The sequence below is a fragment of the Tupaia chinensis genome, unplaced genomic scaffold (assembly GCF_000334495.1).
Source record: "Tupaia chinensis unplaced genomic scaffold, TupChi_1.0 Scaffold000402_1, whole genome shotgun sequence".
NCBI classification, from domain to species: domain Eukaryota; kingdom Metazoa; phylum Chordata; class Mammalia; order Scandentia; family Tupaiidae; genus Tupaia; species Tupaia belangeri.
This window is the reverse complement of record NW_006159904.1, coordinates 3,722,402-3,749,797: the sequence shown is the minus strand read 5'-3', so window position 1 is coordinate 3,749,797 and position 27,396 is coordinate 3,722,402. Positions and strand designations below refer to the sequence as shown.

At 39.8% G+C, this 27,396-nt stretch overlaps 1 protein-coding gene across 1 annotated transcript in view; it reads left to right on the top strand.

Annotated features, from left to right (window-relative positions):
* Nucleotides 1-1,598: 1,598 nt before the first annotated feature.
* Nucleotides 1,599-27,396, top strand: part of LHFPL6 (LHFPL tetraspan subfamily member 6) — a 300,253-nt gene continuing 274,455 nt past the window's right edge. Inside the window, exons 1-2 of the mRNA XM_006154204.3 lie at nt 1,599-1,942; nt 3,407-3,981. Of these exons, the coding sequence (XP_006154266.1) occupies nt 3,597-3,981 (385 nt within the window). The 5' untranslated portion in view covers nt 1,599-1,942; nt 3,407-3,596. The remainder of the gene's footprint in view (nt 1,943-3,406; nt 3,982-27,396) is intronic.

The following is a 27,396-nucleotide window of genomic DNA, read 5'->3' as shown; positions in this document are numbered from 1 at the left end:
GGATTGTCTCTCTGTCTCTCTCCCTTGAGCACAAATGCCCTATGGCAAAAAAAAAAAAAAAACCCCACAAACTACCTCCCCCCAATAGTTTATTTTCTCAAAGGGTTGGAATCAATTATTTAAAGCCTTTTTTTTTTGCAGAAGTTTTTGCTATAGGGTGTGGGCACTCGCAGAAAGACAGAGAGACAGAAAGGGAGAAATTACCCTCCAGGGGGATGGCCACGCTGCAATTCCTTCTCCTCCATTCTCCTCTTGGAATCTTGGGCACACACATACACGTGCCCCGCGTGAGTTTAAGTCACTGAACCTGGGACTCGAACCGCAGTTGGCTACATGGGAGTCCAGTGACATAGCCATTACGCCAACTGCTGGTCCAATTATTCAAAGCGTTTTAAAATAACAGTGAAAGAATGTACATCTTCAGCTGTAGTTGTGGGGGAAATGTACAGCATCATAGCTAATTAAAAAGTTCCCATTTAAGGTCCATCAATGACCCACAGGTAGCAAAATTGCTTGGGAGGCTGAAAGAAACACAGGAAGCCAGGGTTCAGGTCCAGCCTACACCAACACACTAACTGGGAGACCAGCAGGAGAATTTTAACAGAGTCTCTGTCAAAAATGCCTATCTTTGTCTCTCAATCCTTTCACTTTGTAATTTTTTCATAAGGAAAAGAAATATGAGGCAATTAGAAAATGTACTTTGAAAGATATACCTACCCATTTATTATTTTCAACTGCTTTGAAAAGGCACATCACAAAAACTGTGTCTGGGAAAGTAACTACTTGAAAAACTGCTATTCCCAGATGGCAGGCTTCTTAAAACATTGTCTTCGGCAGAGCTCCCACAGGCATTAACGATTAGCTCTAAAATTCCACAGGGGTTAGCACGCTAATGACAAGTTTAAAAAGACCTCAAGACCAGCGGGGACATCAAAATCAGTTGTTCCCCATGAAAGAAATCGAATGGTGGTATAGATTGTAGGATTGATCAGAAGAAGGGGTGGAGGGCAAGGAAGGAAGGAAAGGGCGAAGCAGGAGAGAAAGAGAGAGAGAAGAGAAAGAATTGAGGGAAGGGAGAGGGAGAGCGGGAGAGAGGAAGAGACAGAGAGATATCTAAAGATATTCTCTAAGTGAGCATCTCCTGGGGAGACCCGCTAGAGGTCTTCCCCTGCCTCCTGACTGGCTTGTCTGGAAAAGCGGCTGCCCCCAAGGAATCCAAGAGTCTTGGACTCTTCCTCTAGTCTCAGCTCCATGTCCACACCCACTGTGTTCACTGCCTTCCAGAGTGACCACTTGTCAAGTACCTCAAAGCTCAAAAGCCTCATTTTACCCCTTCTTTAAGGACGTCCTCCTTGTCTTCATCTCCTAAAGGCAACAGGAAAATCAGAGCTTAAGACTCAAATACTAGAACCAGAAAAGCAAAACCGACAATGCGTCCAGTGCTCTGTGGCCCCTCGGGAGCTCCGGAGAGGACTAGTAACTTTCTCCCTACTTCTCGATCGGTGCCGCCCCCACCCTCCCTTTGGAAGTAGACGCAATGGGAGGGCGGCGGGAGGTGGCTCGGGGCGCCTGGTGCCGCGAGAGCAGCCGCCCAGCCGAGGGGAGGAGGCGGTGCGTGCCTCGCCTGCCAAAGGCAGGGCAGTTCGTCTGCGTGCGATCCCCGGCGCCCCGCGCGCGGCCGCAGCGCTCAGTCAAGCCGCCGCCTCCGACACGCCGGGACCGGGGTGTCCCCTGCGACCCGAGCACCCGTTCTTCTGGAAACCCTCCGCCTTGGGTCGCCCCCTGCTCCCCCAAGTCAGGCCGCGGGTCTCTGAGGCTGTTAGGGACAGCGGCGAAGGGAAGGGCGGTCTTCTTTGGCGTGGATGTTCCCGCCCGGGAACGACAGCAAGTTGTGTGCGCGCTCGGGACCCGGCAGAGAAGGTGGCCGCCGCCCGCCAGCCATGTAAGTAAAGCTCTCTCGTGTCCCGCGGGCGTGGGCTCCCCTTCTTTCTCTCGGCCCCCCGCACTTTCCCGAGCGCTGGAGTTGGGCTGCTCCCGAGCTCCGGACTTCCTGAGCTAGGCAAATCTATGGGCTCTGCCAGCCCGCCGCGGCCGCCTCCGGGGGGTGCTGCCTTCCCATCCTTCTCCCCTCCCTTCGTCCGGAGCCGAATGGAAAATGCTTTTCTCCTCTTTTCGAATTGACGGATCATTGTGTGTCTCCTTGAGTGGAATAGGTGGGTGAGGCGATCCAGGGGACGAATATGGGGTTGTCTTGGTGAAGCTGCCTCATCCCAGCTGGAGAGGAGGGCCTTCCTTCCCCCATGCCACCCCTTACTGATCTCCCCAGTCTCAAGGCCCAGACAGATCAACTTCTGCAGCATCAGCTGACAGAATTAACAAGAAAAAGTAGCGGACTTCTCTTTGTGTGCCATCCAGAACTGTAGTTGGGGGTCGGGGGGGGCGGTGCAGGGGAAATGGGTGGGGACAGGTAGGGGAAGGAGGGATTTGCCTGGGACTCTCAAAGCTGGAGTTAGGAGTTCTGGGGATGGAACTCTAGGGTGGATGAGCGCTGTCCTTCTGTATTCCTGCCTTTATAGAAAGTGTGGAAAATGAAACTCTTTTTCGAAAGTGGTAGAAGTAGATGCACCTAGATGGATTTGATGACTGAGGTTTGACGTTGAGTACTGAAAAGTATGAATTACTTCTCAGGAGAGACAATTATTCAGCCTGAGCAATGGTTCCAATAAAATGGAACCCATTAATCAAAATTGTCATAAGAAAATAAGTTGCACACGGTCTTTCTTTTACACTAAAAGATACTTGAAGGAATTTGCAAGTGCTGTTGAATGAGTGAGTACTAGTAGTATCTGATAATATAATAGTTCTATCCCACGTATATGCCTTGACTGTCATGTTTGTTGAATTTATGGTACTCTGCAGTTGTGAAAAATTATCCCAATTATTTGGGCTCATCCAGAGTTAATGCACCCTTAAAGGGACACAGGAAAGTTGCTAAAACTATGAGCATGAACTTGCAAGCCAATAAATAAACTATGGTATGGTTCATTTTGTTTTAATATTCTGAATTACGTTTACTGTCAGTAAAAATGCTACATTACTTCTAATGTGAGTATATGAAATGAATTCATTGGCTGGGCAAATAGAAGTCATGCATTTGTTTAAGTAAAGAGGTGTCAGAGTTAATCTGGGAGCATTTACAGGAGGTAAAGACATGGAAAGCATTGAGCTCGTTTGACAAAACCTGAGTTAAAGAGAGGCTTATAGAGAGAATTATTCTCTCCACTTTTGAAGTCTTGCGGGGAATTTGCATGTTTGTTAGTCAAAAAATTGTAGGCTGACTGAATTGGTATTACCACTTCTCTAAAAGCATTTAACCTTTTAATATTTCTTATTGATATTTTACCAGGGACCATCATCCTTACTACAGAGAATGGGAAGTTGATACCCAGTAAGACCGAAGATCCATTCTGTTAATAGACACTCCCTCCTTGCAGAACTGTGGATTACCTGTGGGTCTCTGGTGATTTCTCACCTTCGCTCAGTCTTGTGGTCCCCAAACATTTACTTTGGGTCCTCCCTGGCCTTTCTGGTGAAATATGGCATCCAGCCTGACTTGTACTGGGGTGATCTGGGCTTTGCTCTCCTTTCTTTGTGCTGCCACCTCCTGTGTGGGGTTCTTCATGCCTTACTGGCTCTGGGGATCACAGCTCGGCAAACCTGTGTCCTTCGGTACTTTCCGGAGGTGCTCATATCCTGTGCATGATGAGAGTCGACAGATGATGGTGATGGTGGAGGAATGTGGGCGCTATGCCTCGTTCCAGGGCATTCCCAGCGCAGAATGGAGGATCTGTACCATAGTGACGGGCCTGGGTTGTGGCCTGCTCCTCTTGGTGGCGCTCACCGCCCTCATGGGATGCTGCGTGTCTGAGCTCATCTCCAGGACAGTGGGAAGAGTGGCTGGAGGAATTCAGTTTCTAGGGGGTAAGTAACATGCTGAACTTGGGTTTATTGGAATCCTCAAGTGGTATTGAAAATTATGGCTCTGCTGTCTACTGAGATGGTTGTACTTGACACTTGGAATGTACAAGAGAAATTGATAGAGAATGTCTTTGGCAATAAATTGCCAAAGTCAAAAATTTTTACTAGAATTGCTTTTCAACTTGAGGAACTCTAAATTTCTGTGTGTCCCTAGACAACACATCATTGGCCTACTAAGTACCATTTATATGAGACGGCAACATCTAAGTTGTTTGTTATGTATTCATAGCAGGAGAGACAGTTTGTACTTTACAGTTTCTTGCTCTTTGTGTTCAACAACAGGCAATTAGATTATCTTTGTCGTACGGGAGTCCCCAGAGGTAAAGATTTCATTGAAAAGTGGGAAAGGTTTCTGATTCACCATTGCCATCATAAACCTTTAATATGCCTTTGGTAGTTATGAAACTGACACCTGCCTGACCTTGAAGTATATTTATAAATAAGTATTACTGTTTTTAATGAGAGATAAATTTTATATTAACAACCATGAACTTAGCTATGCTGCAAAGATAACTGCTTTGTTAGGACTCAACTTCTCTGGGAGCTTTTGCTGTGAGAGGGAATGAAAACAAAAAAGAATACTTTGCCGATGATGTGTGCTTGTCCCAAATGGACTGGATAGTTTCACTAACACCAGAAAAGGTTGATTTTTACTTGGATTTCCTCCAAGAAGTATTGCTTCCATATCTCTGGTCATATGGTTTTAATTGTACTTTATATATTTTCCACTATGCTTTTCACCTCCATTCTTCAACCTGGCTGGCTGAACTTGTCTGATTTACAATCCAACCTTGTGAAATATGACAACCTCCATAGATAGTGCAGAGTGAAGAGAAATAGGAAACCTGGAAAACTTATGTATTTGTAACTTCCATTACAAAGTCTGTTACTCTTCCCTTTTTTTCTTACAGTCTTTTGTGAGGAATCCAGAAGAAGCGGAAAAAAAAAAATCAAAACGCATAGTTCTGAGATAGTTTCAACGTATTAGTGAACCCGAACTAGTTATTTCAGATATTTAGTATAAAAACTTACAATAATTTTTTTTTTTTTTTAGAGATTTTTGCTATAGGGTGTGTGCACTCGCCAAAGAGAAAGAGTCAGAAAGGAATAAATCACTCCCCAGGGAGGATGGCCATGCCATGCTGCAATCCCTTCTCTTCCATTCTCCTCTCAGGATTTTGGGTATGTGCGTGCGCGCGCGCACACACACACACACACACACACACACACACACAAACACACACGGTGTGCGTTTTAAGCTACCATGTAGGAGTCCAATGACATAACCATTATGTCATCTGCTGATCCCTAAATAATGTTTTAAGAAATATCTACTTTTTGAGCTGAAAATATGAGTGGCCAAGAATTTTGTGTTTTTAAACAAGAGATAGGCTTGTTGGCATTCCTTTATTTCCTTACTGGATATAACTATCTTTCCATCTGTTTCCCCCTCCTGTGGTTTTGCATTTTAGTTGGCCCTAGGAGGCAGTCTGGGAGAGTGGGGGAGCAATCTAGTTGTCCTTGTCTTTCTTGCTTCAATATTGAACACTGAAGATAAAATTCGTTCAGATGATGTGTATATTTACACCAAAATACACTAAAATTATTAGGACACATGAAGAGGTTTCCGTTTGAGGTGGAAATATAAATTCAGAGTTTGAAAACTTGTTGATAGCATGGATTTTTCAGAATAGAACTCTTGCCAGGAATATTTTAAACATTTTTTCTTTAAGAATAAACTTGGTTCACTGTTTGTGTTTCACTTGGCTCAGGAAAAATGCTTAGTTTTATTTTCTCCTCTTATGGTGGATATTATTTTCTATTTTTTCTGCATTTTAGGGAAGGGACTATTCTTTCTGGCAGAACAGGAAAATGCTTACAAAGAGAAATCAGTTTTTATTGATTACCTTTAAATGTATAATGAAGGAAAGCAACAGGAAGTGAATCTGAGACCCATGAGATTTATGCTTCCCTCCCTAAGCTATGTATAGATTTTTTTGAATTATGTAGAGCTAAATGTTCTACTTTACAGAATACCCAAGGGGCCAGACCACTTCTAAATATATACATTTAGAAGGACCATTTTGTAATTCTTTTTCTACAAGCTTTCTATAAGCTCTGGCTTGGTAAGAGTTACTGACATTAAGCTGTGGCTATCATTTGTTACTAGCAGTTGGTATTCTCTTATTTCTTAGATATATATGTTTCTCAAATCTGACATAAATAATTCTGAATGTAAAATCTAAGAGGATTTTTCTGATTCTAGCATCTTGAAAGCACAGGCAAGTAAGTATGCCCATTACCAAAGATAATAGTAAATTTGAAATTTAAAAGTAACTCAAAATACGGATAAGGTTTTGAAAAATATGGCATTAATTACTCTCATTGAATGCTAGACTATGACAAAAAAGTTGCATCAGAAAGAATTCCTCCTGTTGTTTGTTTTATAATTGTTTGGGGTTTTATTCATAAAAACTGAAGTGATAATTTTATTTTATTAAATTTACATTAAAATGGCTGCGTTTACGTGAAATGCTCACCCAGTTAGTTCAATGAATCTCATGGACTACAATGCTTCAGAAGTGTAATGGACATACGGGAGTACTCTGCTCTGAGGCAGATTCTTTTACTAAAAATGATTCACCCAGAAGGGTTATGTTTAGCTAAAGTTAGAATTGCTCCAAAAACAACAGGAAGCAGGAGAATGGTAAAATACAGAGGCATCCTGCTTAACCCTGCCTGCTGTGTCTAGAGTTTGCACATATGGTGTAACATCAGGCAGTGAAACCCCTGCAGTACTTTGGAACAAGGTAAAGGACAAAGTGTCAACCTTAATTTTGAATCCTCTTGCTACGGTTGGTTAGAGGTTACAATGTCACCTGTCAATGGATTGAACAACCTAAAATGGGATCATTGGCAGGGACGTTTGCTGCCTATTCAGAATACCTCAAGGAATCAACGACTACTACTTTTCCTGTGGTAACTTGTACATCAACCCTAATTGCCACCTTAAACATTTCTTATAATAAGACTTGTGTATGTGATAATTAAAAACAAAACACTGTGAGTTGATTATCACCCTCAACTGAGTTTTTAAAAGATGTCTAGAAAGACTTGGAGAGTATCTGGTATTGAACAAATGTTAGTATGTATTTAGTATGATAAGAATGCTCTGAGAAAATACTGATTTTAATGATGTTTTTGTTGAGTATAAATATGTGTTTTACAATAGAGTTGTGACCATTAAGGACTTCAATAGAAGTTAATCTTTTTTTTTTTTTTTTTTTTTTTTTTTTGGGCTAGAAGGCATGTATGTTTGCCAGAGAGAGAGAGAGAAAAAAAAAAAAAAAAGAGTGGGAGAAGGAAAAGCAAACCCCAATGGGGTGTGATTATGACACAAACCCTTCTCTTTCATTTCTCCATCCTATTGGAACTTGGGCCACACATGCACAAACACACCTAGTGTTTCTCAAAATACTGATTCTGGGTCTCAACCACGTGGTCAGCCATCTGATTTCCTTAAATACCAGGCCACTGAACTGACTCAAGTTTAAAAAAATTATTATTAAACCTTTTGATATATGTATTAGCACTATTGCATTTATATGCTTTGTAAATGAAACAAGAAGAACATTGTAAAATCTTAAATCTCTGTGTAAGTTTGTTCAGCTGGTATTTGCAAATGTCAGAATCTGAATTTGTAGATTTCATCTTAAGAAACTGCAGGTGGTGTAATGAGGAAATATTAAAGAGAGTCCCAAGTCTGTATTATTTCAGATATGGCTTGCACGTGAGTGACATATACCTCTAAAAAGGCTGTGGAATGCTAATTAGCACTGAACGGCTACCTTTCCAGTTTAGATAGTATTCAATTCTAAGAAGCTGAGGAATATCATGTCCTCAACTAATTGATAGTTAAGTGCTGCTCAAGACAGTAATGATGACAGAGTGTTTGTCTGGGTATCCCTTTCTCGGTATGCTGAAAGCATCATTGTCTTTCTAGTCTCCTAACTGCAGAGTCCCTCCCACCTGGGTCTGTCTTTGATCCTTTTAGGATGGACTTGGGCCTCTCCTTGCCATGCTCTACTTGAAACCTTACTTGTCATATGATATGGCATATTAAGCTTTCCTTTACATCCGGTCCAGTGACAGCTGAGTAAAAAGATAAATTCTAAGTGTCGGCACATTAGTGGACACAGTGGCTTTCTAGTGACAGTGTCTTATTTAAAAGAAGTTGTTCTAATTTCAAGAAATCCAGGAACTTCTTAGGCCAGTTTGGGCAGCAGGGCTCTTTCTGCTCCTCTTTAAATTACACACGGTAGATCACTAACCATTCTTGTTTAGTTGCTCCACCCTACCGTATAGTGGGAGTTATTTTGAATTCTGAGCCTGTGTTTCCAAACTTTAGCATGCATCAGAATCAACTGTAGGACTTTTTAAAACACAAGTTGCTAGAGGCCGGCCCAGAATTTCTGATTCAGGAGGTTTGGTGGGGAACCTGATGATTTTCATTCTTAACTAGTTTGCAGATGACATTGATACTGTTGATCCTAAGACCACAGCTTGAGAACTCTGTTCTAAGTTAGCTATTTCATATTTTAGGAAACATCATTTCTGGTAGATGGTTTGCTTTGAGAACTTGAGTTATAGTTTAGTTTGTCATGATCTGACATAAAATTCTAATTGGATTATAAAAGAGTCCCACCTCTATAGTTTGGTTGAACACATGCTATTTCACCTTGTTCTTGTCACGTTATTTATTCCCTCTCAATACATATTATATATGAACGCACCTTTTACTCACTGTTCCTCTGTACCAGAAATAAGATTTTATAAATGGAAAACTAAAAATAAGGCTCTAGTACATCATCTGTAGTTCACATGCAGTGGATTTTCAGGAAACAATTTCTGACTGAAAGATCTGAAGACCATACTCAGCCCTTGGGTCATCTCTGCCCAGTCTCTGTATATCTTGGAAAAGCAAAATGACTAGGAGCCAGTCAGACTGAGCTCCTACTGCCAGGAAGGAAGACACTTAAATCAACTTTGGCCAACGAAAAGGACTTCTGGTCTTAAATATCTCTATAGAAGAAGACAACATATCCTTGCTGAAAGGTAGTATGAGGAGTCTTCAAAAAGTTTGTGGAGGGACTAGCAGATCCCATGACGGTTACATAGCTGGACTCCCACATGGCCTGATGTAGTTTGAGTCCTGAACCTGGTGGCATGAAAATCACGCTAGTTGAGACCAGCAGTTGGAGTAATGGCTATGTCTCTGGACTCCCACGTAGTCAACCACGGTTTGAGTCCCGGACCCGGTGGCTTAAACTCACTCAGAGTGCGTGTGCGTGTGTGCCCAAGATCCCGAGAGGAGAATGGAGGAGAAGGGATTGTGGCGTGGCTATTCTCCCCCAGAGGGTGATTTCTTGCTTTCTGTCTCTGTCTTTCTGGTGAGTGCACGTGCCCTATTGCAAAAAACATCTCCCCCCCCAAAAAAAAAATAAAAAATAAAGAAAAAGAAAAAAAAAAGAAAGAAAATCACACTGGGCATGTGTGCATGCTTGCCCAAGGTCCTGGAAAGATAATGGAGAAGAGATTGTGGTGTAGCCATCCACCCTGGAGGGGTAGTTTCTCACTTTCCCTCTCACTATCTCTGTCTCTCTCCATTGAGTGCATGTGCCCTAAGGCAATAACCTCTAAAAAAAGTTAATGGAAAATGTTTATTTTGAAAAAGTTATACATGGATTTCAAAATTGTTTTTTAAAATTTTTGCCACAGGGCACGTATACTTGCTGGAAAGAGAGGTGGAGAGAAAGAGAAAGAGGGAAAGTGAGAAAGCAGCCCTCAGGGGGATGGCCATGCTGCAATCCTTTTTTCTCCATTCTCTCCTCAGGATTTGGGAATGAACTCACATGTGCCTGGTATTTTTTAAGCCACTGGGTTCAGGACTCAGTTCATGCTGTCAGCCATGTGGGATTCAGCTGCCTTTAGCGCCATACCACAAGCTAGCCCTCAAAACTTTTTTGCACAAAAGTAAACCCATACTTGAATTCCGTTTTCCATAAACTTTTTGAAGTGCTCTCATACTTTTTAGAGCCACAGACCTTGTTTTTCATCATAACCATGTATACTGTTAATGAAGAGGAAGAAGCTTGAGATAGATGCCTACACAGTATGGCATAACATCAGAGTGTTCATTACGATTTCATATACCTTGTATTTGGAATTCAGAATTTTTGAGCATTATGGAGAGTAAGTCTCTTAACACTGGAAAATGTTTTTATTGTCTCTTTGGTCTCCTCTCCTGGTTTGACAGAACACTTACAGTAATGTGATGTAGAAACGTTTTTGCTGATTATAAAATATATATTATAAGGTCATGTTAATAATGTCATGTGTAGAAGAGAGGCTGTTAGGGGAGAATGCCAAAATGTTGAACCAAAGCAAACATTCTGTCTTTTAAAATTCATTTAACAGAAAGTTGCATGCTGGCCAAAGTTTCTAGTCTAAGTCCCCATTGTCAGAAGCCATGTAATAATCCTCTGTTAAGGCTAAAGCTAATTAATTCCAGAGGACACATTTCTTAACTAACAAAACCAAAACTTTGTGTCTGTCTTTACAAATGAAGTATAAATGCCCTGTGTTTCTCAGTCTGGTTTAATAACATATTAAGATAGGAACAAATAGAACTTTTTAAGCTCTACCTAGATCATAATAAAGGAGGTCGGGGATTTCTTGGGGAGTTATGAATGGTTATTTTTAGAGGATTAAAGGGATGAATACAACATTGCCCAGTTCTGTTCATTAATATTGCTAACTTATTGGGGGGATCTAATTATCTTTTCATCGCATGGTAGACATTGTACCATTTAGCAATTTGCTCTTAGAGTTCATGAAGCTCCATTTGTAATGTAAGATCCAGAGCTGACTGGTTATCATTTAATTTACCTTTTATGTATCCCCGATTTTTAATAAACAGACAGCACCAGGTATTTTGATGTACTAAAACATGGATAAAAATACTGTTAGATTAAAAGGACAGTTCTACTCTACGATTGTGTTTTCTTATCTTTTCAAATAGGGCAAGAACTGTGACTTTTTTTCTAGTCTTACAGTGACTACAATAGCAAATGACACCATATATAATCATTTAACACTCCATGTATTGTTTAGTTTTAACTATTTCCAGTAACGCTTGCTTCTTAAAAAAATCACCTGTTTTTCTGTGCCTCATGGGAGTATTTCAAAAGTAAAAGATAATGCTACCAATGTGAAGGCATTTGAACAATGTCTACTTAGCTTTTGTTTCTACATATGTTAATCTTTTGGAAAAAAAATATTTTGTTTTGTAGTCTTATATGTGATACTAGTTCCCTCCTCAAGCACACTTTCTTTTTAATGGCAGAAGGCATGTGCACTTACCAGACAGAGACAAAGAGAGAAGGAGAGGGAGAGAGCACCACCCAATGGAGCATGACCATGCTGTAATGGCTTCTCCATCTCTCCATCCTGTCAGGGTTCTAGCCATGTAGCATATGTGCCTGGCATTTTTTTTTAAAGAGATTTTTCACTATAGGGTGTCTACACCTACTGGAGAGACAGAAAGAAACAGGGAGCTAGGAAGAGAGAATTCACCCCTTCCCCCCACCCCAAAGGGTCTGGCCATGCTTCAATCCCTTCTCCTCTGTTCTCTTCCTGGCATCTTGAGCACACATCCTCATATGCCTGGCATGAGTTTGAAGCCACCAAGTCCGGGGCTCAAACCTCAGTCGACCATGTGGGAGTCCAGCAATGTAACTGCTATGCCATCTGCTGGTCCCTTCCTGGTGTGCTTTTGAAACTGTTGGGAGCAGGGATTCAAACTATGATCCAATGTGGGATCCAGCTTCTGTAACCACTGGCTATGGGGCAAGCCTTCCTCAAGCACATTTTGGTTAAATGCTTCATCTTAAATGGCTGACTGAATGGGAGTTCAGACTTAGTGGCTTGTGAAAACAACACAGGTCATGTTTACTTGTTGACCAAAAATCCCAGAAAGAGGTGAGAAATAGAGAAAAAGGGATTGAGGGATGACCATCCAGCATAGGAGTTAGAGGAAAAGGGATTGAGGGGTGATCATCCGGCATGGGAGTTACTTTTTCACTCCCCTCTTCCCTCTCTCTAGTGTGTATGTGCCCACTGGCAAATTAAAAACAAATAAACAAACAAAAAGCTTTGAGCAATTCAGCAATAAAGAAACCAGTTTTATGGCATTTAACACTTTCACAAACTTATTGGGAATGACAGATCCTATTTACCTGTAATGTGCATTAACACCATTTTGAGATAATGTCAATAGAACAAACTTTGCAAAATGTTGAATTAAAGTACATCATAAAGCCAAGGGATTGGTGGTAATGGGCATTTACTTACTGATTGTCTGCTATAGGTCAAATAATGGACTAGTTGTTGAGGTAAAAAATCAAGATATGGTCCTTGCTGTTGTAGAGCTCTGTCTTAGGGAGGAAACCAAAACATGCTATATAATCACAACCCAAAGGACCCATAAAATAGAACACACACTTCCGTGATTTGTCACAAAGGGCAGCCCATTTGCAAGGCTCACTCAGCCTCGCACAGGGTGTGTCTGTTGTTCTCCATCTGCTCTTGCCCTGCTTGTCTGCATACTGTGGGGGCATTGGCAGACACTTTGGGAAGACAGGAGGCAGGGAGAAGCTGGGATATTCCTCACTCTCTGCTTTTCCTTGGGCAATGCTATCCATTCTCCTGAGAAGCTCTGGCCTCATGCTAATTTCTGGGTTATCTCTTTGACCCTGGTTTGTTTTCTTAGTTCTTCCATCATCTGTATAACCAATTTGCTATATTAAGTTCTCTGTTTTAAATGTCTAGGCTAGTTTCTGCTTCCCCAGGCTGTACCCTAGCCATAACACGTATTTGACATAATTCAAATACCCGGCCTAGTGGAGAGCTATGTCCTACTATGAACTTTTGGGAATTTTTGGTGAATGGACAAAATCACAGTTGTTTAATCTAGGAGTGCTTGGGATTCACCGAAGCATGAACATAAAGCTGCAGGTCCGTGAGGGTGAGTGACATTCTGTCTGCAAAGGCGCCATGACAGAGGGGCCTGTTGGGCTCAGGAAATGGCAAGTCTTCAAAGCTTCGGAGCTGGGAGCACATCTGGTGGAGTTCAGGGAATGGCAACAGATTTATTCTAAGGTGTGGGATGGGGATGAAAATAGAGGACAGATAGAGTTAGGATGTGAAGCAGCTTCCTGTTTATAGTCTATGCTCAGGATTTAAAAATTTTTTTTTCTTAACTGAAGCTTTTGAGTGGCTTAGAAAATGTATTATATAATCTAATAACACCGAGAAGCAAGGACTGATTTGGGGAACAACCCAAACCAGGTAAGGCCTGTTACAGCAGTGTCAGCCAGACATGATGAGAATCTCAATGAAGCTGTGGGAACAGAGAGAAAATGAACATGTTTCTGAAATAGAGTCAAATAAGCTTTGCTGGCACAATGGATATTTTTAGATGAAGAGATGTATGAATGAATATCTCTATAATTTTACAACTATGTTTATATAAGAAACCAGCTTTTCTTTTCTTTCTAGTTCGTCACAAGTTAATAAAAAGAACATATGACAAATTACAACTCTTTTTTTGCTTGTAGGGGGGTTATTTAAGTTTTTAATCTTTAATTTTTAAATTTATTCTCTGAGAGAGTGAGAGAGTGATTGAAATAGAGAGAAAAAGGGAGAAAGATAGGCGCCCCCACAGGATCTTTATGCTATGATCCCCCCCCAGCTTCAGTTGACTTGAACTGTGGACACACATGCACATGTGCCCAGTGTGCCTAGGGATGTCCTAGAATTCAGATCCAGGCCTGTTCCCATGTGGATCCAAATGCACTACTGTCATGCCACCTCCTTGCTTCAGAAAGTTACTTTAAAGAACAACAAATACGGTCAGCATAGTGTGCAGATATAACTTATACAGCTTTATAATGAGAGTGTCTCTGATTTTACAATCATGTGCACTTTTGCTGCACAGATGAGCAGATTACTGACTTCCCAGTAACCTGGGAGCTAAAAAGGGGGCATTTTAGTGACAGTGAAAGCAGCTCTCAGCATCATTGAACTTTACTGGCTTCATGGGAATAGAAACTTTCCTTTTCTCTCTCTAAGATAGCAGGAAATATTAAGGGTGTAAATACATAATACTTAGTTGAAAGACTGATTTTATATGTCTCATTTTCATAAATTATTTTGGCTTTTTTCAATCATAGTTACTGTATTTATAAAGAAATAAATGAATGTTATTTATCAATACGTTTATCATTAAAAATCACTGTCAGTTCACCATAGCCAATTGATCATTTAGTTTTGAGACCTAATAGATTGCTGTCATAGTTTAGGTTAGTCATGTTACAACTCTGTGTTAAAATAAAGTAAATAAAGACACTAGTTATCCTTGCTTTATTGTCTATGAGTTAATATTGTTCATGTTATGTTCTAAGAGCCAATTGCAGTGAAAGCCATGAAACAAAATATGTTATTGTCCTTCTAGTGTAATTTATATTTCCTACATATTTTCCATGTCAAATCTTTGAAGACAAAAAAAAAAAAAGAGCAATGTGCCTTTGAGCTCTGAAATATTGTGATTCTGTGATTAAATGTAATCCCCATTTGATGCAGGGCTTCTTGGATAGACTCACTATATATGAGGCATGGCTTCTTAGGTGTTTCCATGCCTCTCCCCCGCTAAGTTCCAAAAGTCATATTAAAACACATGTATGTAATGTTATCTTATGATGAGATTGTCTAGATTGCCCTCTCAGTAGTCTACTAATATTCCTTTCCTGTGGGTGGTAGATTGCAGTTGGAAATGTTGGGCGAGATTGGGCACATGTAGGGCATGCTGGATTCCTTCCAGGACCACATCATTTCAACAATGTGTGGCTGGAAAGGGGAAAGCTTTGCACACGGTCCAAGTCAGCAAATCTTTTCTCACTCCTTGGCAACACTTGGCTCCCCAGAACAACCCAAGTTCCATATGTCGTTTCTCTTCTTCTGCTGTGTGTGCACAGTTGTCTCAGGCAGAAATAGGCGAATTTGTATGTTCTCTTCATGACTTGAAGGAAACTTCAATGAAATCATTATTTTCTGCAGCTCAGTATATGGTGGGACATTGTTTTTCTTGTTTGCTTATTTTGTTTTGTTTTTCTCATTTGGGATTGTATTAGTCTACAGGGAAAAGTAATATCCTTAGGTATTAAGACAGTTCTTTTAGAGACTTTGAACTTGTCTTAAGAAATGTTTATTTCCTTCATGAGAGCCAGAGACAGAAAGAGTGAGAGAAACAAGCACCTTTGACAGCTTTGCCATTCCACTATTCCCTTCCCTGGCCCTCCTATCTGTAGGATCTTAGGCATGTGCACCTGGTGTATATTCATTTCTATGTAAGAATGAATTCTCATAACAGTACTGTAAAGAAGAATATTTTAGGCTTAAGGAATGTTACCTGGGTGTACACTAAATGTAGAAACATTAAGAAAAATTCACTATACTTGGTGCCTTTTTCATTCATTTATTCAACAACTTTTTTTTCAGTGCCTTCTATGTGTGAGGCTCTGTTCTAGGCATGGAGAAAGAGTACTGATCAGTCTGATTCTGTCTGAATCATTTAAGTGCAGTAAGAGAGACTGATGTAATCATATACTCCCATAAAAGGAGTGTAAAATAATAATAATGAGATGAACAATAGGAAGAAGAAGTCAATCCCAGGTAATCATGACTTAGGTCAGGTGATAAGGAAGTCAGATTTGCATTGAATCCTGATGGATGGAGAGAGAAGAGTGGAGGGCATCTCCAGGCAAAGGAACAGTGGGCACAGGACCTCTGGGGTGAGGGGGCAGGTAGCCTTTGAGGTACTCTAGACTGTAAAGCATGAGGGAAGAAAGGTTAGGTAAGGCTGGGGAGTGGTTTCCATGAACATTTTGTGTCACCCTCATATTTCCAGAGACTAGCAGAGTACCTGGGATAGTGTAGGCAGTAATAATTTATTGTTTGCTTGAGACTTACTAAAATGTGGTTTCTTTGAAAAGTTCTTATAGGTGTGCTTTTAGTCTAGTTCAATTTTTCAGCAATTGTTCAAATTTATCCTTTGCAGGATGACAGATACTAGACCTTGTGTTGAATAATGACTGGAATATCAGAGTGTTAGTCTTCAAGAGATTCAAAATCTAGCATGAATAATTGTATAGATGATTGTGATGTAAGTGCTGAGAGAATTCAGAGAGCTGTTACTTGGTTGATGTCCTCAAGATCCTGCGAGATATACATATTGGGTAGGGTGTAGAACTGGGTCAACTACTACCAGTCTTAGCCAAACTCGGCTGCAGATCCTGAATCTTTCCTTTTGTGTCTTCAGCATTGTTTGAAAAAGCCCCTGAAAAAGAGCCAGGCAGTGGCACATCAGGAGCTCTGGAATGTTTTGCTTCTGACCAAACTGCTTGGTAAAATGGTTCCCCATTGGTTGGGGTTCAGTTGTGTGAGTCACATGATAATTCATTGTTAATCTTCTACCCCATCTTGCTCTGTAGAATTGGCTCTGCTGTGTTTTTGTTATTCACCCTTCTGACACTCTTCCAATGTGATAAGTGTCTCATTGGATTGTAGTTCCCTTGGTTAGGATTAGCCATCCTGTTCTTAGTTATCTGCAGAGGGAGACTCTGGACTTGGAAATGTAAGAGACACAGAGAGATATGAAAGTGTAAACAATGTGACTTGGCAACTGGTTGTCATTGATGAGATCAAGCATCAGTGGTCGCTCTTTATTTTCAAGTCTGCATATGCCTTCTAGAATGAGGCTGCCATTTATGAAGAGTGAGATGTCTTCAGGAGGTGTGATTTGTGAGGCACCATGACCAATTATGTTCTGGAGAGTTTATGGATCAAATTCTAGTAGGATTTTAAGGTGGAAGGTCAAGTAGGCAATTGGAAACACTGGGCGTAGTGCTCGTGAGAAAGATCAGGGTTAAATATGTAGGTTTATAAAAATAGTGTTTTTGAAAACCTTTATGTGAAGAGGATATTACTTCATTTATACCTAAAAAGACATGACTTTTCAATCTTGACACTTTCTTTTACTATTCGGTTGTACTGGTTGAAAGGCAAGTTACTCCCTGTGTCTCACTCACTCATCAGTTTTAAGCCTTCCGTTGGATAGTGCCAGCTGTTTAATGGCTACTATGCTGGTAGACAGGGATCATGAAGAAGTTTATAGTTTAATAGGAGGAGCTGGTTTTTTGTTGTTGTTGTTGTTTGTTTGTTTGTTTTTTGGTCTGAAAGAGATTGCTGTAAAAATCAAGGTAGGAAAAAAGATAATTTTCATGATGTTCATTAACAAAAGGTGCCTGGGGGAAAGGCAAAGTCTAGTAAAAAAGCAGAGGTGTGAAGGATGAATATGTTAACCTTTTTTTTTTTTTGTCTCATGCATAAAGATGGCATTCTATTTTGATCGCCTGGTGGAAGAAAGTCAGCTCATTTATCTCATCCACCCACTGGTGGCCATCCTGATTATAGCCTCCTGGTAGGAACCATTTAAAATTCAATTTGGCTGCCCGTGCCCTTGGTGCTCAGTAGGTTTCATTAAATTACACAGCAGTGAGCTCTTCTTCCCTGTGTGGCACCTTTTGATGTACATTTGACTTCAGTGTAATTTCAGACAATCATGCTTTATGTGGAGTAGTTTTACCATAATAATCTTGCCGTCCAGTGAAGGTAGATCTGGAAATCTGAATCTGATGGGATTTTAAGATGGTGGAAAATATTGGATGAAGGAAATGTTTTTATTTCTCTATACTTTCCCTATTTAGCTTGTTAGGCTTGTAGTTTTTGGCAGATTGTTTTTGTTGCATTCCTTACAGTTTAAGATTAGGATATAACAACATTTTTCCCCCATGTGGGAGGCTCTGGAATTTTACAGGCAATCAGATTCCAGAAAAAAATGGTCTCCTTGTAAGTAAGATTAAATGTTAATATTTCGTCTTATATAAACAAAAGTTTAAGTGCTGCCTCCTACTCGTGTGTTCACATTAGTCTGTGCCCATGTATTGTGTAAAGCAAGTGAACACAGGATCTGGACAGTTACTTCTGCTACTAATCAAATTGATGCCTCCAGGCAAGTTACTAACCTTCAGCCTTGGGTCCTTCAGTAATGCTAATAGTAATATAAACAGATTGAACTTTTGTGAAGTTTAAATATGTAAGTTACCTAATATTTAGGCCTGGGAAAGTAGACTCCCAGTAATTGGTGGCTATTACTAGTAGTTCATTACACAAATATTTATTGAATCCTCATCTGTATTAGGCAACATTCAAGACATTGGGGACAAAGTAATGAATGGAAGTAGATCAAGAAAGAATGATAAAGAACTCCTAAGAAAGAATGTGGACTACATTTTCACCTACTTTTAGTGCTTCCCTCTCTTTCTTTCTCTTACTTACTTTCTTTTTTCTTTCTTTCCCTTTCTTTCTTCCTCCCTCTCTTCCTTTCTTTCTTTTTCAATTGTCAGAGGGCGATTGCATGTAACATTCTTGCCAGAGAGAGAGAGAGAGAGCAGAAGAGGGAGAAAACACCCCCACGATGGGGTGTGGTCACACCAGAGTTTCTTCTCTCATTTTTCCATCCTCTTGGGATTTTTGATGCTCACAGACATGTACTCAGTACTTTCAATTTTTCTATTGCTTCATACTGCATGAGTTTTCAGCTGTAGGTTGAACATCCCTAATCCCCAAACCCCAAATTGGAAATACTCCAAAGCATGAAACCTTTTAAGCAGAAATTATGCCACAAATTGAAATTTCTACACTTGACCTCACATGATGGGTCATAGTCAGAACACTTCAATCCAAAATACTGCAGTAACTTACTTTTAGACTATGTATTTAAGGTGTATATGAAACATAAATGAATTTCATGCTTGTACCTGAGTTCTGCCTCTCCCAAATACCTCATTATGTATATGCAAATATTATGGAGTAAAAAAAAAATTAAATGAAAACAGTGTTGGTCCCAGCATTTTGTATAAACAGCGCCCAACCTGTAGTAATATTCTTATCTGCAGGTAATTAATTATTCAGGATCTAGTAAATACATTCTCTTACTAGGTATACTTGACCTTCACAGATCTTAATTTGAGATTTCATATAGATATCTAAATAGATATTCTCAATCTGGACAGTTGGGTTTAAGTACCTGCCACCAGGTTGTGTGTTTTCTTGCTCATGGTGATATTTTAAAATATCATTGTTCACTTCTGTGAGGCCCCTTTGCTAACTCTCCATTCTTTTCCAACACATTGCCATATATTTATAGCCTGATTACTACCTAGTCATAAAATTTGTATTTTTATTGCTTTTGCTTAAACCACAGAGACCAATTGGAAGTAAAATTTAGTTATCTAGAGCTCTAACATGAGATACTTTCAGTGTGGCATTTTATAATATACAAAACAATTTTGTACACACTTTCTCATTTAGTCTATGATTCTGCTGCAGCTTTGTGTTTGAAACTGTGGTAGGCACTATGGAGAGTAAAGGAAGCAAATATAATACAGGGTTCTGACCCTAAGGAGTTTATAAATTCATTGCTGTGGTCACTAGACTTTTTCCCTCAGAAAGATGTTGTTGTTATTCTACCAACAGCGAGCTTCAGTATCGTGTGTTATATAGCTAGATCATTATTCTATCCTCACAAGATGAACCTTGCCAGTGATATTTGCAAGTGTATATTGAAGTGATGTTCTTTAAGATTAGAGCTCAATTCAGGGGTGTTGGGACATTCATTTCTGATCCTCAGGGGAAACTGACCAAAATAAAGAGAAAATAGTATCTTTGATGGGTGTGTATAATTCTTTAAAAACAAATATATTATAAGAGAAAAATAAAAAGATTTTGAAATTGAAGTTAGAGGTGGGGCAGAAGAATGTACCGTAAGGCTGAATTCTTTGGAGATCAGAGTCTGAATTCTGTAGAAAGACAAGAAATTTTATTGTCTTGAAAATACTATGAAATTGTTACTTAATGTAATACATAATAATATGGGAAACATGCTTTTTATAAGGGTTGTGACCACTGGGTGATTGTTTATGAATTAATTTTAAAGTTTGTTATTTCTTCCACCAGTGAGATGAAGATAGAAAGAGAAACACACACACATACACACACACACACACACACACACACACACACACAGAGAGAGAGAGAGAGAGGGAGAGAGGGAGAGAGAGAGAGAGGCACTTCTAACAGTATTTCAGCACCATAAGCCACCTCGTCTCAGGTGGCCTAGATCAAGGGAGGGTGCTTGCCTGGTATTCTCAAAGAAATCTTCAGACATGAACCCAGAACCTTCCCGTGTTGGTCAGTCTCTCAGAGCATTACATTGCACTGTCCGGCTCCACAGGTGACCATTTAAAAAGCCAGGCAGCATTAAATATTGCTCTCATTTAGTGTCATGGTGCACTATCATATTTGTTTCAAAATGGCCTGGAAGACCTGTGGTGGGTGGAGAGTATGGATAATTTGCCTGGGCTTTCTTCCTGCTTGGCTGCCTCTCTTCTGTCTATCCTTATGTAGCTGCCAGAGTATTCTGGGCTGTGATCATGGCCTATAATGGTTAAAATACCTCCGCTGGCTGCTGAAAAATAGAGGCCTTCTACAGTGCGCCCTACGCTCCTGATCTTCTTACTGCCATCCAGTGGCTGACCTCTTTCTCATGTGTTTCACTTTGACCAAACTTGATCCTCTAATGTTTCCTGTGCACCCTCTACTACACGTTCTCCTTTTTGTGACTTTGCTGACACTGCTTCTGTCATTGTTCTCTTCACTTTCACAGATCGCAATTCTGTTTGCTTTTCAAGGCCTGGTTTGAATGTTGACTTCTCCATAAAGTCTCCTCTGACTGCACAGCTGGAGGGAGCTGACTCCTCTCTTTTCTGAGCTTTTATGAAACTTCATCATCTCTTTTTTTTCTTCTTTTTTTGAGGGTTAAGAGGGAGCACTACCTACCATGTATGATGGTAAAACTCTCTTTTTACAATCTCTCAGCACACCACATACCTGTCACAAGTTTTATATACATGTAACTGAGACTTGTTTAAAATTGTCCTGAAAAATATTAAATCCAAGTATTGACCTGAGCAAGATACTAATTTGGGTTTTGTGATATGTTTGACCTGTGTTTTCTGTGTTCCACTGTTAATGTCCCTCCTTTTCCTTTGGGAAGGTCAGTCTCTTCTTCTATCTGGTTCTCCCATACCTCATAGCATGATAGAAATTCTGTGTAATTTTGTGTTTTACATGCTAATATCCCTGTGCATAAAATAAAGATCTATTTAAGTGTAAATATTTCATATCAAATTAATCTCAAAAGGTGGCCTTTCATCTGTTCTTATTTTACTTGCATTCACATGAATAGACAGCACAGAAAGTCAACTCTTGTAAATGTTATGAGCTAGTTCATAGCAGTTGCTTTGTATTGATTGGATCATTTTTGCCAGGGGTCTTTAGTAAAATGCTTTTGTCCCATCACTCCTTGATGATTGATTCAACCATTTACTTTTGACAAAAACTAACTTGGTTTCTTATTTCCTGAAAAGGAAAAAGAGAGATTGCCAGTGATATGAGTTGAGACATGCTGCTAGTATGTATTTTAAAGGTGGTGAATGTTCTAAGAAACTTTGTCCCCAATTCAGGCTTTGTTGAAAGATAACATGTCTTTTCTTGCCAGCTGTCAGGACATTCTTGTTTCTGTTTTACTAAACTTTTCTATTTCAAAATATTAAAAAATTCAGGTCTCAATATTCGGTCGTTGGAAGGATACTTACACACCCTCAGTGAATGCAGATATTTTGTTGTGCATTAGACTCACCATGCCAGACTGCCACTGATAGATGATCAAAATACATAGTGGGACAAGGGATCATGGGGGTTGTTTAGAACTTGGGACTTCTGAGATAAGAGGAACTTTTATCTTTCATTCTTTTGTATTTGGAAGTACTTATGCTCCTTTCCAAAATATGAACATTTTCCAAATTGTAAAATGAGCTTTTGAACTGAATTACAATTGGCCTTCAAGTATTTGCTAATTGTGTTTTGCTTGGAGGAACCCTATTTTAATCACTCGGTGTGTAGCACAGTGGAGAGAAAGGGCAGGTGCTCTGGAAGACTAGGAAGAGCAGCAAAATTAGTTGTATTTGTTCAATTTAAGAATATATCTTTTTTTTTTTAACTGACATGTGGCATTTTGTTCAAGTTTAACACTTCAGTGCTAAGTAGTTTTCTTACTTACATGTAATCATCTTGCTTTTTTTCCCTTTAGACTTTAACTCCTTGAAGTTAGTGAATATATCTGTTTTACTGAAGTTTGTTGCATCTTCAGCACACAGTAGCTCTCAATAAATTAGGTCATTGAATGAATGAATGAATAAATGAATTCTATTCTATTGTAAGGGTAAGAGAGTAATAACATGCATACTTCTAGTGCAGGATTGGTGACATGATTTGGGAGACCTGGTGCAAAGTGAAAGTACAGAATCCCTTATTAAAAAGTTACTAAGAATTTCACAATGGCAATAAAAGAACATTCAAAGCAAGTGTGACCCTTTGCAGATGCACCAGGCACCATGAAACCACCTGCAATACTGAAAGGGGTCATAGTTTTGAATTCTCATCTTTTAATTTTGCTTGTAAAGCAAATGTACTTTGTTCATTTCTAGTTGGTGGTACAAAATTTGCTAATTTGGTTCCTAATGGAATAGCGAGAACAACTAAATACTAGTACCTGCCACACACAAATTGAAACTAATGCTTAATTTACTCTCTTAAAAGTCAGCCTCTGCCAGTTTTCTCAGCACAAAATTTAAAGTAGTAAACTCCACCAACTGAAGCAATCTATTCTCATCACTAGCCCTAGTACTTTTCTGACTTTAACGGTACTGCGCTTGTAAATCATTTTGACCTAAATGTAGTCTGTATGAACTCTGGTATGATGATTATGAATTAGAGCAGGGAAAAGTGCGCTTATTTTCTCTTTAGTTTTGGAGACATAGGAACAAGTTTAGAATAGAATGGCCAAAGAATCACTAGTCCCAGGAAGAGGTAAGAGAAACTTTTATGTTTAAGAAATCCCCTGAGGTAAGTTTAGTTTATAAGCAAAATTGAATTGTAATAAAGCAGAAGGAAGAGCTCTCCTCCAGGGCTGCGTGCACAGTACATAAACCTGAATGGAAAGTAAATGTTGGCTCCTCTGCGGTCTCTGCTGATGTGAATGTAAACTGTTGATTTCTAATCTGACTTGTCAGCACAGATTATGCTTCAGCCACTGAAAGCCAATCTGAAGATCAGGAGCTGTCTACAGCCTGTACCAGGAGCCACCCACGGCTAGAAATAAGCCACAAGGAGAAATCTTGCACAATTGGGCAGAAAGGAACGGGACCCCACAGAAGAGAGGACTGCCCACACCACAGTGGTCCCTTAGTCCTTTACACTTTTGGAATAAGTTGCTACCCAAGTTCTTTGCTGCTTCTTATCCTTTCATTGACTGCTGTCACAGTGTATCACTTATTATTAAAAAGTATGTTTTGGGGAAATAAAATGAAGCTAAAAATAAATCTAGCTACTTAAAATTTTAAATTCCTAGGAATAGAGATTCAGCGATGAATTAGGAAAACATTGGGAGACCAGCAGTTAGCGTAATGGCTATGTCGCTGAACTCCCATGTAGTTAACTGCGGTTTGAGTCCCAGACCCAGTGGCTTAAACTCATGCTGGGCACATGTGTGTGCGTGCCCAAGAGGAGGAGAAGGGATTGTGGCATGGCCATCCCCCCTAGGGGGTGATTTCTTGCTTTCTCTTTTTCTGTATCTCTCTGTGTCTCTGGTGAGCTCATGCACCCTATAGCAAAAACCTCTCAAAAAAAAAGAAAAGAAAAGAAAAGAAAAGAAAACATTAGGAATACAATATGTTATAACTGCTTGTGGATTTTCAGTATACTACTTTTTAATTGCCAGAGGATGCTTGTGCTCACCAGAGAGAGTTAGACAGAGGAGAAAGCACATCTCAGTGGGTGCTTTCACCCTTCAATAGGCCTCACACTGGAATATCTTCTCTATTTCCCCATCCTGTCAGGATTTGTGGCACACATGCATATGCTCCCAAATGTTTTTCAAATCACCAGGGGCTGGTTTCCAACTGCAGTTGGTCATGTGGGCTCCAGCTTCCTCTACTACTAGGCAACAGAGCCAGCCTTATGCTAGTATTAATTTATGTAGATAATGAAATACTAGTAACCTGGGAAAAATGTATAAAAAAAGAATAACTTTTTCCTGAAGTCTGAAATGCAAGTAAGCACACCAAGAACTTCAGAAGCAATTAGGTGTGGGCAGTAGCAGAATCACTAACCAGGGCTTAGTAACATACTACCTTTCTGCCATTACATCTGTGCTTTCTTATGCCCAGGAAAGCTAATGTAGCTCTGACGACCCATGTATGTGACCATTATGGTGTTTTTATTTGCTAAGGCATTCTATAACAAAGATGGGGAAAGGGGAGAGAACATAACAAAAATCTGTTGCACTCACCTTTCCTGACAAAGAAAAGAGCTGCCCCTGAATCTTGCTTGTACACTTGCCTTACACATCCAGCCTCTTGTGAATGAGTCTCATTTTGCAGCAATCTCCATATGTCATCATCCAACTATTTTATTATTATTATTTATACATTCAAGTGGTATACATAATTTAGATTGTAAAGAGATTTTTCCCAACATCATTTTCGCCACACACCAGGTTACTTGAGAATACTATACATGACATCATCAACAAGCAACAAACCATATCTGTGTCCCCAAAATTTCTTACCTCTCCAATTTTTCCAAAATTTCCCTGCCTGCACTCTTCCCCTCTCCCAGTCTCTTTCCACTTTGTCCCCAGTGTCCATAACAATTTTCAATGCTTTTATGTCCTCCAGTCTTTCAGTCTCTAGCATAGAGTGTAGACAGTCGGTATATGTTAAATGGAGACATATAAATCTCTGTTTCATAGCCTGACTTGCCTCACTCAGCCATAAATCTTCCATGTTCATCCACTTTCTATCAAATGCCAGGGTCTTTTTTTTTTTCTTTTTTTATGGCTGAATAGTATTCCATGGAGTATATGTGCCACACTTTTTCAATCCAATCATCTGTTTGTGGACATTTGGGTTGGTTCCATGTCTTAACAATTGTGAATAATGCCTCAGTGAATATTGCTGTGCAAGCACTTTTACAACTGAGCATTTTCCTGACCTTTGGGTAGATACCCAGGAGGGGAATTGCTGGATCATATGGTAGTTCTATTTGAAGGTCTTTGAGGAACCTCCATATTGTTCTTCACAGTGACTGGACCAGTTTACATTCCCACCGACAATGTATGAGAGTTCCCCTTTCACCATATCCCTGCTTGCACTTATCATTTTTTTTTTTTAATTTTAAGCATTCCAACTGGGGTTAGATGGTATCTCATTGTAGTTTTGATTTGCAACTCCCTTATGATGAGGGATGTTGAGCATTTTTATATGCTTTTTGGCTGTTCATATGTCTTCCTTAGTGAGTTGTTTATTTAGCTCATTTTCCCATCTTTTAATTGGGTTAATCATTTTCTTCTTAGTAAATAGCTTGAGTTCCCTGTGTATTCTGGTTAACAGTCCCTTATCTGAGGCAGTTAACAAAATTTTTCTCCCATTCTGAGGATTTTCAATTCACACTAATAAATGTGTCCTTTGCTGTGTAGAAACTTCTTAATCTGATGTAATCCCACCTGTCTATTTCAGGGATTATTGCCTGTGCTTTGGGGGTCTTGCTTAAGAAGTTTTTGCCTACCCCAATATCTTCCAGAATTTCCCCAGTGTTTTATATCAGTAGATTTATAGTTTGCTGTCTTAGGTCTAGATCTTTGATCCACTTTGAGTTAAGTTTTTAAATGGTGACAGATAGTTGTTTAGATTCATCCTTCTGCAGGTGGATCCCCAGTTTTTTCAGCACCATTTGCTAAAGAGGTCTTCCTTTTCTACTGGATTGACTGGACCTTTTGTCAAAAATCAACTGGCTGTACATTTGGTGGATTATTTCTGGGGTCTCTATACTGTTCCATTGGTCCTCATGTCTTTTTTTTTGGTGTGTGTGCCAGTACCATGCTGTTTTGATTATCACAGCTTTGTAATATATTTTGGTGTCAAGAAGTGAGATGTTACCCACTTCACTCTTTTTGCGTAAGATTACTTGGGCAGTATGGGATCTTTTATAGTATCAGGCAAATTCTATGATTGTCTTTTCTAGATCTGTGAAGAATATCTCTGGTATTTTGATTGGAATTGCATTAAACATGTAGATTAATTTGGGTAGAATTGCCATTTTGATTATGTTAATTCTACCAATCCAGGAGCTTGGGATGTCCTTCCATTTTTTTGTGTTATTTTCTATTTCTTTTAAAAAGATTTTTTATAGTTTTCTCTATAGAGGTCTTTTAATTTCTTGGTTAGTTTTATTCCTAGGTATTTTATACTTTTTTTTTTTTTTTTGGAGAGTTTTTGGAGAGATTTTTACTATAGGGCGCGTGCACTCGCCAGACAGACAGAGACATTAGAGACAGAAAGCAAGAAATCACCCCCAGGGGGGATGGTCACGCCGCAGTCCCTTCTCCTCCATTCTCCTCTTGGGATCTTGGGCACGCATGCACACTCGCCCGGTGTGAGTTTTAAGCCACTGGGTCCGGGACATGAACCACAGTCGACTACATGGGAGTCCAGTGACATAGCCATTATGCTAACTGCTGGTTCCCGGTATTTTATACTTTTTGTGGCTATGGTAAATGGGACTACTTTCTTCAGTTCTGTCTCTTTCTGCTTGTTGTTTGTGTATAGAAATGCTAAAGATTTTTGTAAGTTAATTTTGTATCCTGCCTCTTTACTGTGTGTATTTATTACTTTGAGAAACTTTTTCATGGATGCTATTGGGTCTTTTATGTATACAATCATGGGAAGCAGAGATAATTTCAACTGTTCTTCCCCTACTGGAATGCCATTTATTTCATTCTCTTGTCTGATGGCATTGACTAGGACTTCCAGTACTATATTGAATAGGAGTGGAGAGAGTGAGCAGCCTTGTCTTGTGCCAGTTTTTAGTATAATGTTAGTTGTAGGTTTTCATAGATGGCTTTTATTATGCTGAGAAATGATCTTTCTCTGCCAGTTCCAACTAACTATTTTTTTTTTTTTTTGAGGGGTTTTCACTATAGGGGGCGTGGGGCTGCCAGGC